The 15,809-nt window shown below is 43.0% G+C and overlaps 1 protein-coding gene across 1 annotated transcript in view; it reads left to right on the top strand.

Annotated features, from left to right (window-relative positions):
• Window positions 1-15,809, top strand: part of SMG6 (SMG6 nonsense mediated mRNA decay factor) — a 214,962-nt gene that overhangs the window by 183,317 nt on the left and 15,836 nt on the right. The window contains exons 7-9 of the mRNA XM_030222212.1: window positions 3,394-3,570; window positions 6,728-6,874; window positions 12,907-13,054. Coding sequence (XP_030078072.1) covers window positions 3,394-3,570; window positions 6,728-6,874; window positions 12,907-13,054 — 472 coding nt within the window. The remainder of the gene's footprint in view (window positions 1-3,393; window positions 3,571-6,727; window positions 6,875-12,906; window positions 13,055-15,809) is intronic.

Raw genomic sequence — 15,809 nt, forward strand, 5'->3', positions numbered from 1 at the left:
TCTCCAGATCAATCTCCTGGAGCATCAGGCTATTTGGAATGTTCTAAAGGCTTTTAGAGATTGGCTTTCTCACCAAATTGTACTCATCAAACAGACAATCAGGTTGCAATATATTACACCAACAAGCCAGAGGCACCGGATCATGCCCTCTGTGTCAGGAGGCCATTCAAATGTGTGGCGTTGAGTGCGCCAGCATGGTATGTCCTTCGTGCCTCTTATCTGGCAGGCAAAAACAATAGGTAAAGCCTATGGATAACCAAGGATTCTTTATTAGGCACCAGAAGGGACCCAACACGTGCTATGTTTCGGCAGCAAAACCCACCTGCCTCAGGAGTCAGGTACAGGTGTACTGTATCAATAGCGTGGTTGACAGATTGAGCAGGGTCATGCGAGTGCACAAATGGTCTCTCAGCATGTGCGTCGCCCATGAGATCTTCTGAGCATGGGGCACTCCCTCTGTGGATCTCTTTGCCACTCAGATGGAAGGTCATTTTCTTGGTGCCTGTTACCTCAGCTCGCAGGGTCAGTGAATTTCCGGCCTTAGTGGTGGATGCACCTTACACTAAGTTTCATCACAACAGAGTAGTCCTCCGCACGCACCCTAAGTTCCTGCCTAAGGTTGTGTCAGAGTTCCATCTGATCAAGTCGATTGTATTGCCAACATTCTTTCTCTGACCTCACACCCATCCTGGCGACTGCAAGTGAGCATTGGCCTTTTATTTGGAGCGGACTACCCTCACAGACATTCCACCTGACTTTTTGTTTCTTTTGATCCCATTGGAAATGCACAGTCTGTAATTGGCTGGCAGATTGCATTTCTTTCACTTATGCCCAGGTTGGGCTGATCCTGGAGGGTCATGTCAAGGCTCACAATGTCAGAGCCATGGCTATGTTGGTAGCCCACTTGCGGTCAGCCTCCATTGAAGAAATTTGCAAAGCTGCAACGTAGTCTTCAGTCCACACATTCTTATCTCACTACTGCCTTGAGTAGGACACCCGATGCAACATTCAGTTTGGACAGACAATACTGCAGAATCTGTTTCGGGTCTAGAATCCAACTCCACCCTTCTAGGCCCATTTTGTTATGTTGCAGGCTGCACTATCACTTAGTTTGTATATAGTTTCAGGTTGATCTGTCCTCACCATTGCAAGGCCCAATTGACCTACGGTTGTTGTTTTCGTGAGCCTGGTAGCTAGGGATTCCCCACTTGTGAGAATTGTGGCCTGCTTGTCCTCAGAGAAAGCAAAGATAGTTACCTGTAGCAGATATTCTATGAGGACAGCAGGCCTTATATTCTCACAAATCCTCCTTCCTCCCCTTGGAGTTGTCTCCTACTTTTTACTTTTATTATGCTACAGTATTTTACTGCAGGAACCACGCTCTCGCAGCAGGTGGGAAAGCACTCAACGCATGTGCGATGGATTGTGGCTCATGCTCCACAAAGCTGTTTAAAGCTTGTTATACATGCCGGACTGGGTAACACGTGTCGCGTTACCCGCTTGTGAGAATATAAGGCCTTCTGTCCTCGAAGAATACCTGCTACAGGTAAGTATCTTCGCTTTTTGTACCATCTGCAATTTTTTCATCAGCAGCTTAGTGCTACCCGAGTTGTGAGACCAGTATTCTCTGGACCACTAGTTGAAAGACTTGAGAATGCAACAACACTTCTAATTCTATCCAGTTTTCTCATTAAGAGAAAAAACTTTTTAATTAAAGAAGAAATCTGCAGCTCTGGTGTAAGTTGACTATTAAACGATACTCCTAGGATTTTTAATTGAAATTCAGATTTAAATTTTAAGCCATCTACTTGAAGAAGCATATCAGTCTAAATTTGATCAGCTTGGCCAATCAATAAAAATTTGGTCATATCTTCTCCTACCCTAGCTGAGATTATATTCACGCACCCATTAGTCCCCTTATTTTCTAACTTCTTATCTATCTATATGTTTCATCTTTGCTTTCACCCTATGTTTATTAAACTGTTTTATTGCATATTGTGTTGCAGTTGTAAAGTAGCATACTATGCCATGTCTTGTATTGTTATTTGAATTTTTTTACTGCTTGTCTATTGCCTATATTTGACTTATTCTTGCTGAACGCTGCTTTGAGTGAATTTCTTCAAAAGGCAATAAATAATTGGTTTAACAGTACACTAACATGTCTTAACAGTAGCCCACATTGACCGTTGTTCCCTGTGGACATTCTATTTTCAACTTAAACAGCCCATGCAAAATCAGGCTTTGTGTCTGGTCAATGAAACTGAAAAGAGTTTTATTTGGATGATGCTGCTGAAAGTCTGTGTATGGTCCCCGGTTAGTGCAATGGCACCTGGATAACTACAGCTGAATTTCAGGTGGCAAATGAGACGATGTAAATAAAATACTCCACAATAAAAATGGTAAAAACATAACCAAAACAGAGTATGCAGAGAACTCCCTTCACAGTTTTATGGATGGGCTTGGCTTGTGTTTGCCTGGTTTCTGAATAAGATGCCCTACTCCAGTGGCGTAGCCACAGGTGGGCCTGGGTGGGCCGGGCCCACCCAATTAGGGATCAGGCCCACTCAACAGTAGCACACGTATTAGCGGTAGCAGGTGGGGATCCCAAGCTCTGCCAGCTGAAGACTTCCCTCTGATGGTAATGAAAAGGCTATTCTCCACGATACCAGCACCTGCGCATGCTCAGTTTTCAGCGCATGCCTGCTGCAGACTGCTAAGGTGGAAAGAAGCATTTTTCCGCCAGCTGAGATTTTTTTTTTTTTTGGTGGTGGGGGAAGGGGAGAACACTTGGTGCCCAACCACTTCTTGTCTAGGCCCACCCAAAATCTGTTGTCTGGCTACGCCCCTGTCCTACTCTCTTGCAGTGTTGCATTATCAATGATGAGAGCATATTTTATTTGCCATCAAACCCAGACTGATTTAAACAAATAGCATGGAGTGGGAGGGCATAACAGGAAATGAATTTTCAGACGCCTTCTAAGTGTTGGGTGCTTTGTTATTTCCTTGTTTCCTTTAGTGTTGGGCAAAACACAAAAGTCAAGTTTTGCTACTATTCCTGGCCATTCTCTCTGTTTAAGATTGAGTTGCTTTCTGAATAAAGGAATCCTGCAAATTCTCTCTACATCCTACTGTGCCTATCTTTCTCCCCATGCCTTCTGTGTTTTTTTTACCTCCTTTGCTTCAATCTTTCTCCTGTTTAGTGTCAAAGGGTCTTCAGGCTGCTGGGCAGAGCCCTCTCCTCCACACAGAACTTTGACACATTTCTCACAAGTCCTTTGAATGATCACCACGTGGTCCATGGTCTGATTCTGCTGCTTGTATTAAGGGAAGATATTTGTTATTCTTGTTTCAATGTCCCCCCCCCCCCCCCCCCCTCCTTCCCTCCCACTGTAGGTTATTGCAGCCGACTGCAAGAGGGTCACAGTGTTGAAGTATTTCCTGGAAGCTCTTTGTGGACAAGAAGAACCTCTGCTGGCATTCAAGGCTGGAAAGTATGTGTCAGTGGCCCCCGTCCCAGACACCATGGGAAAGGAAATGGGAAGCCAAGAGGGAAAACAACTGGAAGATCAGGTACTATCTACTGGCTTATGGGGAAAGAGCCTCATCTATACGGTTCTTCCATTGGCTCTGCATTTTTGCATGTAAAGAATGTGTAATCCTGCTCTCCTAATGCCCTTCCTGCCAGCTGCGCCCTGCTACCTCTTTATCTATATCCTATGAGTTCCACATGCGGCATTTGTTTTTTTTAAATATTTAGTACTATGAATGTGCAGTTCTAGGTCCCCAGGGAAAAAGGGGCAGGCTGTCGAAGTTCAGAATCAGGATAAAGTTTATGAACGTGGAGCTGAGTGCAGCCTGCAGCACACATACAGGAAGAGCTGATACTGTACCCCCTCCCCCCCCCCCCCAAAAAATAAGGAAAACTCAGCTCTCTCTCTCTCCCCCTCCCCCTCACATCCTGATGTGATTAAGGAGTTTTCTTTTGGGGGGGGGGGTGCCCTTGATTGTTTCTGTCACCCTTGCTTCATTTCAGGCAGTTATTTGTGTATGTGTGCTTGTGCATATCCATCTAGCTATCAGATATACAGAAATATGCATCTACTCACATATAAGTATGTATTCTTTAAGAGGAAAAAGTCAAATGACTGTGTGTGTGTGTGTATGTGTATATAGATAGGTATTAAAAAAAAACATTTACTATACTGCCTTTACTAAATAAAATAAAGGTCACAACAGTTTACAGACTAGTAAGATTTTTATGTTAAACTGTACTTGTTGTACACCTCCTTGGGTGAATCTCTTCATAAAGGCAGTTAATAAATCCAAATAAATAAATAAACATGTATGTTTATTTTAGGGATATGCAGGCCCCCCCCCCCCCCCAAAAAAAAAAAATGTTAATTTTGTTTAGTTTTTCTTCTTTGCAAGAATTTTAGTTTCATTCGGGGTTATATAAAAAATTGTTTGTATTTTGGACCAATGTCATCAATATAGCGCACCCTTTAGATAAATGAATGTGCATTCTTGAGCAGTAATGTGTACTATTGAGCGCAATGTTGTTGTTGTTATTTCCCATATCATTTCAAATGAATGTACATCCCTAATACATATATTTATTTTTAATTTAATTTCTTTAATTTATGACCACCCATCATCATCACTACTAGGTAATTTACAATAAAACGTTCATAATATGTTTAAAAAAACAAGAATATATTGAAACATTAGTGATAAGCTGAAAAAAGGCTATGCTCTGTTTACAAAATGTTTTACTCTCTCTCTCTCCTTGTAATGCCAAAGGCAAGTTGTTCCATATCTGAGACCCACATATGGATAATGCATGGAAACGTGTAGATTCCTTCTGAACCTCATACACAGTAGTAGAAAGCAGCCTAGCCTGAGAAGAACAAAGGGAAGATTTTGGATAATAATCCTGAATTAAACCTTTCAAATCAATATGAGACAGCTTCTGTACAGTCTTAAAAGCAAGCATAAGTACTTAAATAAAGTACGGTATTTAATAGTAAGCCAATGCAGCTTTTGCAAAACAGGCAGGGTATGATCCATACACTGGCTCTTGATAATCAAGTGAGCAGCTATGTTTTGGACCAGCTGCAGTGGCTTTAATGCAATATCAGGCAAACAGAGGCACAAAATATTACAATAGTTGAAATATTGCAGAACAAGCAGTTGGAACAAGAGGATTTCCATTTGGTGGTTCAGAATCGGATGAAGTCACCGTAAAAGGTGAAGTGTAAAAAAAGATCTGTGCAGCATTCTAGAAATATGTGGACTAGAGTAAGCACAGAATCAATCTACATACCTAGATATAAAACTTCCTTATAGATAGATTCCACCTCAATGCCAGTCCCTCCCTAACTATGTATCAGAAGGGGAATATAAGCGATCAGATTGTACTGCCAAGGCCTTGGTCTTTTTCAAATTAGTTGAAAGTTCATTCATCAAACACCAGTCTGAAACAGACTTGCAAGACTGGTGAAATCCAATAGACTTAGTTAAAAAAAAAAAAAGGGTAATCAGTAAATTGTCATCTGCATAAAAATGTTAAAGAAGTCCCAATTTTTGCTGAATGGGAACAAATATATTTTAAATAATGTAGCAGATAGGGCCGAGCCCTGAGGAACACCTCTCCCAGTGTCAAACCAACAAGAGATGTTCCACCAATCATACCTGATGAGAGCATCCCTCCAATAAATATCCAAACCAGCAAAGAACAGTTTTCCCAATGCCTGTTTCATGCAGTCCTCTCAACAATTTAAAATGAAGCACTGAGTCAATGGCAGTTGAAATATCTATAAACGATAATTGGAGGGCAGAATCCTTGGACTCAAGTACTCTTCAAAAACAAAAATCAGATAAAGAGGTAGTCAACATTTGTCATGTGAGCACTAGGTTGGGACCACATGGAATGGATGTTATGTGTAACTTTTTGGAAACTGAACATTTTATCATTTATTTTTGGGCCTGAGTGCTGAGTCCAGGGATACAGCAAAGCAACAAACTTAACCGTCACACAAACAAGGCAAATTTAATTATAAAACCAAATAGGCTCCTGATCTGGAGGAATTTAAACCACCTGCAAGAGAAACTTAACCTTCCCCAGCCTTGTAGTGTGGTCCAGGCTGGCCTGAAAGAGGACAGTGAGACTAAAAGCTGTTCTTTCTCCTTCCCATAGCCAGACTTGTGTGAGGACAGGTCTTTCACATATGAAGGAAACAAAAGGATAAATAACTCATGACTTCCTAGAGTGAGAGAAAACAGAACAAAATTTTATCAAAACATAAAAATAATGTGGGTTTACTGGGCTGTGGTGTGCTTCTGGAAGATAGGTGTACAGGTCAGCAATGAAGGGCACAGCTCTGCAGAGAATGCGTGAGAGCCCACAGCAGAACAGTTCCTGAAAGAAGCAAGACCATTAATGCAAAAACCAAAACACTTTCCCCTCCAATCATTCTTGCAAGTGCCATATTTCCAGTCTGATGCAGCAGGAGTTGTCTTGGTGATTTTTCAGAGCAGACATGGCACTGTGGTGCTGTATTTTGTATCGGAAACGCTCTGTAATATGTAGAAGCTATGGCTGGGTTTTACTTTTACCTTCTGAACTGAAATGTAGAGGAGCTTTAAGGAAAGGTAAAATAATAATTATTAGTCTGTAATAGCATTTTCCTTCAGTAAAGTTCTAAAACTCAAACTTTTTTTCTCAAAGGACGAGGATGTAGTGTTGGAGGCCTTCCAAGAGGATTCAGAACCAGAAGGCAGTGGAGCAGAGTATGATATAAAGGAGCTAAGAGCCAAGAAGCAGGTCCTCTCCAGAAAGGTAGCCGAGCAACAACGTCGGCAGGAGAAGATTCAGGTATGGCCACTGAGGTGGCAGAGATCCCCATTCCTTCCTAGAAAGTCTACAACATTCCCTTTCCATTTAACAGTAGAAGGAAGTGCAGCATCTATCCTGATAGGGATGGGAACAGATTGAGGAATCATTCACTTTTCAACAGTGAAACACTGTCCAGCTTATAATCGAAAGAGAAAAATGCCTATATTTCGACCCAAATCGGGAGATGGGCGTTTTTCTTGCAAAGGCGCCCAAATCGGTATAATTGAAAGCCGCTTTTGGGCGTTTCCAACTGCACTCCATCGCGGAAACGAATAAAGTTGATGGGGGCGTGTCGGAGGTGGGACTGGGGCGTGGTTATCAGCCGAGGAGAGATGGGCGTCTGTAGCTGATAATCGAAAAAAAAAAGACGTTTTTACCGCGATTATGGGTCACTTTTTTTTGGACCCTTTTTTTTCACGAACAAGTCCCAAAAAAGTGCCCCAACTGCCCAGATGACCACTGGAGGGAATCGTGGATGACGTCCCTGGACTCCCCCAGTGATCACTAACCCCCTCCCACCAAAAAAAACCCCACTTTAAAAACTTTTTTCCCAGCCTGTATGCCAGCCTCAATGCCGTACCCACCTCCATGACAGCAGAATGTGTTCGATCCTCTCACAGCCTTTCCCTGGGTCAGATGTGGCTCTCGGGTGCACTACAGGGTCACATCAGCATTGCATTGTGGTGGGTGTAGGGTATTGGGCTCCGTGATTTCATTAGCTTGTGTTACAGTCTCACGATGCTGGTAGTTGGTAGGCTCTTCTCCCATGGTGCTTTTCCCCCTGCTTACTGGGTCAGAGTATGCCCTGTTGTGTTTCCTGTTGTAGTCCATGCGGTAGTGGCCATTTTTGTAAGCCAGTTTTAGTTCCCTTTCCTGTGTTAGCCACGTTAGACAACTTAGTTCTTTCCTTGAATGTGGGTGAAAGAGGGCATTGTACAGCATTCTGCCAGCTCGGACCTACTGCTAATCTCAGTACCAGGGAGACTCGTTGCCAGTGGGGCACAACCTCTGCAGTTAACTGTGAGTAAACATGCTTATTCCAATAAAGGACATTTTCGGAGAGATTAGTCTTCAGGTGTCAACTGGTGTGCCAATGTTATACAGCAGCAACAAGTCCTAGAGGCCTGCGTGTATGCAGGTCCCTGGAGCACTTTTAGTGGGTACCGCAGTGCACTTCAGCCAGGTGGACCCAGGCCCATCCCCCCCCCCCCCACCTGCAACACGTGCTGGTAAATGGGAGGCCTCCAAAACCCCTGTACCCACATGTAGGTGCCCCCTTCACCCCTAAGAGCTAAGGTAGTGTTGTACATTTGTGGGTAGTGGGTTTTGGGGGAGGGGGGTTGGGAGCTCAGCACCTGTGGTAAGGGAGCTATGCATGTGGGAGCTTTTTCTGAAGTCCACTGCACTGACCTAGGGTGCCTAGTTGGTGTCCTGGCATATCAGGGGGGTGAGTGTACTACAAATCGTGACCCCTCCCACGACCAAATGGCTTGGATTAGGACGTTTTTGAGCTGGGCGTTTTTAGTTTCCATTATCGCTACAAAAAACAAACACCCAGCTCAAAAACGTTGTTTTTTTCAAAAATACGGTTCGGCCCGCCCTTTCACGGACCCGTTCTCGGAGATAAACGGTCATGGAGATAGGCGTTTGCGTTCGATTATGCCCCTCTGTGTGTACTTTGGATGCCGTGTTGGAGTCCATGATAACTAACAGAAGCTACATTGGAGAACCTTGAGTATCCACCCCGTTTCAGGATTTTGGACTCTTAAGAGGTCTTTGATTTTACTTAACTCTCCTCAGATTGTGGAGAATGAAGGAAGGAAAGATTTTGCTTTTTTTCTGTGAAAGTTATTTTTATTATTATTTTTTTTTTTTTATTTGTACCCCGCACTTTTTCCCACTCATGGCAGGCTCAATGCGGCAGGCAATGAAGGGTTAAGTGACTTGCCCAAAGTCACAAGGAGCTGCCTGGGCCGGGAATCGAACTCAGTTCCTCAGTTAAACAGGGTTAGCCCAAGGCTCTCCAATGCCCTGGACAAACCTTAGCCATATGCCCCTCACCCCAGGGGCATCATCTCCCCTCTCCGATTCTCTACCTCCCAACAGTCCATCATCTCCCCTCTCCCATTTCCTACCTCCCAAAAGTCCAACATCTTTCCTCTCCCTTCCCTCCCAGTAGTCCATCATCTCTTCTCTCTGTTTCCCTACCATCCTCCCATTCAACATATCTCTCCTCCCCTCCCTCTGTATCAGCATCCAGCATATTCCCCTTTTTTCTTGCCACTGCCTTCCCTCTTCTAGATCCAAACAGATAATTGAATTCAGTGCTGGCACAGGGACTTGTGTTTACGATCAAAGCCGTTTACATATTATATAGAGGTGATTATTTTGTACCTGGGGCAATGGAGGGTTAAGTGACTTGTCCAGACTCACAAGGAGCTGCAGTGGAAATTGAACCCAGGTCCCCTGGTTCTCAGGCCACTGCACTAACCATTAGGTTACTTCAAAGATGAGAGAGAACAAGCTCAGAACTTGTTATCAAGAGACACTACTACATTAAAATTCTCCCTTTATTTTAACTTGATTTTGACTGGGGTTCTATGAGAGGCTCTTAAGTCAGCTATGCAAATTTTCTTCTTTAAGTCTGGGGTGGTGATTGCCTATTAACCCACAGGTCTCCCCTTTCATGTGTCTGCTTCATGGGCATCCAGCTGTCAATCTGTGTGAAGCTCCTCCAATTCCCCAACCTTCTTTTCTTCCCATTGCTTAGGGATCTTCACTTCTGTAATTTTGCATTTTCTAACCTTGTGTCTAGCCACATGTTTATGTTTATTTTAAAACTTGATGTACTGTTCACCCTTACCAGACCAGAGCGGTTTACAATAAACGATCAAATATAAAACAAGGAAGGAATCGATAGGACAGACCTAGCTACATAACATCCATGCATGAAGTCAACAAATGTGTGTAGAGGTATGAATAAGACAAGCCGTCCTGTGTATATTCAGTTTTTCAGAACCATTGCTGAACACTTCTAAACCCCGACTTCATATTTTTCTTCATTTTCCTTGTTATATAATCTGGTAACAATTTTATATTTTCAAACAAAGTTGTAAACTAATTGGAAGGAAATCTATGAGCTGCTATTGTTGGCAAGTACTCAGGTCAGAGTAACAGAAGCTGAAGTGAATAAAAGATGGGAAGATGAAGTGGAATGGACCATACAGCTCAGCACCTGCAACAGAAGAGGCAGCTAGCAAGCACATTATGTATGACCCTGGGGCACCTTCCCTTTCAAACCCAATGGTCTAAAGCACTGTTTCCCAAGTCGGTCCTGGAGTATCCCCTTGCCAGTCAGGTTTTCAGGATATCCACAATAAATATGCATGAAAGAGATTTGCATATAATGGAGACAGTGTACGCAAATCAATTTCATGCATATTCATTTTGGGAAACAGTGGTCTAAAGGACCCACCTTTCTGCCCTGGTGCTTAAAGAAGTCTGATCATTTTGCCCCCCCCCCCCCCCCCCCCCCCAAAAAAAAAGCCTAGCGTCCCCTCTTTTCATTGTTTTGAAATCCAAAAGTTATTGTAGACAAGGCTGTGAGTGTGGAAGCCGTCATCCAGCCACCTCCTTTGTTCTTAGAGGGACAGTGTCTGTATCTGGAAGTTGTGATGCTCCATCTTCCTGCCCCCACCTGAAATAGAATCACTGCTTCCTGCACTGAATGCTGTTCTTCAAGTAAGCTAAAGTGTGACATGACAGACTTACTCAAATAACTTTTCTTCTCATTTTTGCTGTTTAATAACAGCTTCCGCTAACACTAAGCGGCCTTTAGTATAACATTCCACAGTTGCTTTGTAACAGAGTGAGTAATTTTCTAAATATAATTCGGTCCCATTGCTGGCTTTTATATGGAAACAAATCGACAAGCAGACACTGATACACACACAAAAATACTTCTACTAATGTACACACCACAATACACTCATGTCAATACTCAAGACTTGACAGTGACATGCTGGTCTTCACATTGCTGTATGTGAAGTAACTCACATGCTGTGACACAGTTGCACTAGAACACATATCATTACAAATCTATTGGATGAATGTCATTAGCCTTGTGAAGCTTTCTGGCATGCAGTAAGTGCTCCTGATCATCACAGTCAATGGACAAAACAGCAGCCTGGATTGCTTTTGTTTCCCTTTCAGACTCACCTACTGGGAGTGACTGAAAAGGGTGATGATCTCCCCCCTCCCTCCAGCTAGGCACCCAGTGTAACTGCCCTTTTTTACCCAGGGCCTTCAGTCCAGCAGACACTGGAAAGGTCACTGTAGGAACATCTGCCTTTAGACCAGGACGTGCCTTACTCTTGAGGAAGACATTTAAGATAAACATTGAAAATGGGAAATGTGAGTTTCTTCACCCATAGGCAGGGCAATCTCAATCTTCTTTTCATTCCTGCTGGAAACTCAGGATGTTTATCAAGGTTGCAAGGCTGGCAGACTGAAAACAGCATATTCTGAATATACTTGGAACTGGCATGTCACTGGCAAGCTACAGATTGCCCCAGAATCAGGACAGAGTCAGACTCTTCTTGAGACGCTGACAAGCTCAAACTATCCTTGGGCCCCAGACGGTGATTGCATTTGTGGAGATTAAACTGTCCTTGTGCAAAAGTTTGGATCGGTTGTTTCACATGTACTTCTGCAAAGAGCCAGTAAACGAATGCTGCCCGAACATCACCTCTGAACTCTCATCTCTAACCCTAGCCACTGAGGGTTTTACTCATGCAACATCCCTGCCCTCACAGCACCCCCTCCTTATTGCCTCTATTACCCCCCATGCAGTGCCCCCCCTTTACTGCACCTCCCTCTCATCCTGTGACTGCCAGAGGGGATGTGGGTGGCACATTCCTGCAGAAGCTGATACTCTCAGCCCTAGAGCATCCTGTGTCCTCCCTTTACAGTGCAGCCCAAGGATCACAATGGGACGTGACGAGAAGCACAGACGCCTGCACAGCTGCCAGCATGGAAAAGCAAGCACCATATTACAGCAACATTAATGGCATACACCCAGAGTAATACACACCAGCTTGCACATATTCACAAGACACACACACGTTTGAAGTACACACTGATACACGCATTGACGGTATACAGCTTTCCTCCAGACCTTTCACTGGAATACCGCAGGGATCCATCCTTCATTTCCTTCTTTGATTCACTATGTAGATACCACTATTTCTCTTTTTGTGATTATTTTAATGCTGTGTTTCTCAAACCTATCTTGGAGAACTCCAGCCACTGTTTTTCAGGATATGCACAGTAAATATGCATGAGATAGATTTGCATGCATTACCTGCATTTCGTGCAAATTTATATCCTGCATTTTCATTCTGGATATCCTGAATACCAGATTGGCTGAGGTGCTCCAGGGCTGACTTGAAAAAATGAGTTTAGTCAAGTGCTTATATCTGTTCTGACTCTTTCTGTTGTGATGTTTCAGACTCCCAGTGCTTGCTTAGCACTCACCAATACAATTGTAAGTCATAGCCTCAAGTCTAGGACTTAGGCCTTTCCTTCTCACACTCCTCCACTACCCTTCCAGACTTCTCAACATTTATCACATTCCTCTTCATATTAACCATTGTTGTCGTTATTTTTTGCACATGCTCCGTAATCATAACAGGGTTGCCAAGGTGCGATGAGATTCTGGCCCAGTCACTGCCAGGGTGTGTTGGGACTCAGACCCAGTTATTGCCAGGGCATGGTGGGAAAAAGTCTGAGCACTCAATCTTTGTTGATTGACAGCTTCAGCACCTGTCTGTCTAAGAGTCTAGAATAATAGCTTCTTACCTACACAGGGAAGAGAAGGGGAATAACAGTTGCTCACCTGTTCAGGTACTATATGATTTGGGAATTAAAGGATTCATACTCTGCTACTTGAGCTGTTTGTATAGGTCTGTCTCTGTGTCTAATGTAATGGAGTATGGTTTTCTCTCTTTCAGGCAGTACTAGAGGACCAGATGAGGCACATAGAACTGGAGATTTCACCCCTTTTCCTGGTGCCAGACACAAATGGCTTTATTGACCATCTGCCCAGCCTGCTGCGGCTGCTGGACAGCCGGCACTACATCCTTGTGGTTCCCCTCATTGGTAAGAACAGAATCACAACATGCTGGCCACAGGAGGAGATCCCAGGGCTCCCTTCCCCTGTGGTGTTTGCCTTGCTATTACTGCAGACATGTTAAATCCTGCCCCTCCACAGCTGGTAGCGTGGGGAGCCCCAGGAGATTCCAGCTGCAGTAGCTCTGAATAGGAAAAGGGAGCTGGAGGGGAAATTTCAGGAGGAGTAGGGTGGGGAACATTGTTTGAGAATGAAAGCTGCAAAGATTAGGAGCACTGATCCCCAGCTTAAACAGCTGGAGTAAAAAAAACTGTGCTTCTATGGCAGAAACTCCATCAGAGAAGGTCACTTCGGTCTTTTTCCCTTATAAAGCTTGCAGTGAGGGCTGGTGCTGCTTCCCCTTATTGGTAAACAGTGGCCTGGCAGATGCACTTGTATTGCTGGGTGGTCTGGCAGGGTGGGGAGGTTCTGAAATGGTTCAATGTGCCTTTCACACAGCTTCATGTTGGCTCTCGAGGTCCGAGGTAAGATTCCTTTGGCTGATGTCACTTTATGTTTGCCCTTCAGAAATCGATGCTTTATGCAATTCACTGAATCCTTGCCACTCCTTCATTCATTAAGAAAGTCCCCATTTTCCTATCAGACATTGCCACTGAATTTGCTTGTTGATACAGAATGTCTCCGTAACATTTTTGTAGGGAAAAAATTGCACGTTTGCATATGAATGAAAATAACCAAAAAAGACTTCTGCAAGAATAAATTCAGAACTCAGAAAGCCAGTTGAGCAGAGGGGATAGAAAGAGCAGTGATAATCATGCCAACAAGGTGTACAAACCATGTATTTTATGAAAGACTATAGGCTTCAAATATTACCTCTAAGGCAGTGGTTTGCAAACCTGTCCTGAGAGAAGCCCCAGCCAATCAGGTTTTCAGGATTTCCAGAATAAATATTTATAAGGGAGATTTGCTGCCGGGCCAGGTTAATACATATTTATCGGATAGAGAAACTAACTGCAATCAGGTGGAAGGCTATGGTGAAGTGTGTATCAATTGGGTTAATTATGTGCGGGAAAGGGGTGGTTTAATGATTTCAGTTTCCCCTAGTGGGGTTAGGTAGCCTGGCTGGGGTGTTTCTTTTGGGGGGGGGGGGGCATGGGGGAGTGGTTTTATGATGAGATTTTTCTGTTTTTTTTCAACTTTTTAAACTCTGATATAAAAACTGGGGGTTATTTGTTTTGTGACCTAAATTTTTATTGAAATTTTCAAAATATACAAACAGTAAACTGGTTACAAGGAATAGAGTAACATGGAACAGGGAGTTATTTATTTTGTATATGAATACTAAGTGATCTGTTATTATTCATCTTGAATGTTTCAATAAGACCTCCGTTAAATTTTTAAAAAAGAGAGATTTGCACGCAGCTCCTTCACTGCATCCAAATTTCTCTCATGCATGTTCATTGTGGATATCCAGAAAATCTGACTAGCTAGGGTTTTCCCCAGAACAGGTTTGGGCACCGCTGCTCTAAGGAAAACTATTTCAAAATCAAATCATTTCATGTATACAGCTAATATCCCCTTTCCATGGTTCAGTGCGGTTTACATTCTAGGTAAGGCAAAAGCCAATAATGCTAGTGTGAGGTATGAGAACAATTAGAGACCATTGGTTTATGCATGCGACCAAAAACATTAAAGGAAAGGATAATGGATGATACTAGGAGGTAGAAGTCAATGGATTGTGGAACATTTAAAACAAAGCTGTGTTTAGTGTATTTAAGATAATGGGGAAATTTTCAAACAGTCCACATACTTGTGAGCTATCCAGATTTCTTTTAGCATACTAATTTTAAAAAAGTAAGTGTGTGACCCTCTTCTCTTTGAAAATGAGTAGAAACAATGCTTGTTAAGCAGGCTTATGTTCTTACAGCTGAAAGATAAAATGGCACATGTGGCTGTGAAAATGTCTTGACCCAAACCTGCTACTAGGAACACCAATTTGCAGTCCAGCTAAATCATTTGCGTACTTTTACCCGGTCCAAGTAGAGGAACTTTAAGCCATTTTACCCAAGTAAATGGTTCTGAAACATGCTTTCAGGGAATAGACGTGTGTAAGGCAGCCTTCTTCACTGAAGACTGACATTGTAGTAGCAGTTCAGTGACCTTCCCTCACCAATACCATCTCAGTATTTAGGGTACGATTTTCACATTGTCTGCCCTGGGACAAATATTGTGTATACTCTTTACCTGCTGGCTTTGCATCAGTTCTGAAAAGTAAAAATATATGTATAGTTTCTCTTTGAAACTTGCCCTAGTTACAGAGTACATGCAGTCATTTGCACCTGGTTATTCTGGGTTGGAATTTATTGGAAGTATATGAATGCAGATTTGAAAATGTCATCTACGCGTGTACCTTTCCTCTCCCAACCTAGACTCATCCCTGGGAACAGTGCATGGATTTTTAGCCACTTTGAGAGTGGGCAGTTTCCAGATAGCTGATTAACACAAGTCAAACCATTTTTACCCGTACAAATCACAGTGAAGGCTGACCTCCCATAGGAGGAGGTGTGAGATTTGGGTTCATCACTAATAATATGGTTAAGTATCTATACTAATACAATTTTTAATATGTGTTTATAAAATTCCTACTATGTGTAATGATTTCTAATTTTCTAGATGGTATTCTGTGGGATATTTTGTACTGAATGTGTGTACTTCAATCCATAATAGTCAACACAGAAACGTGAATCTTGAGTCTGATTGTGAAGAGAACATACTCTTAATTTC

The sequence above is a fragment of the Microcaecilia unicolor genome, chromosome 13 (genome assembly GCF_901765095.1).
Source record: "Microcaecilia unicolor chromosome 13, aMicUni1.1, whole genome shotgun sequence".
NCBI classification, from domain to species: Eukaryota; Metazoa; Chordata; class Amphibia; order Gymnophiona; family Siphonopidae; genus Microcaecilia; species Microcaecilia unicolor.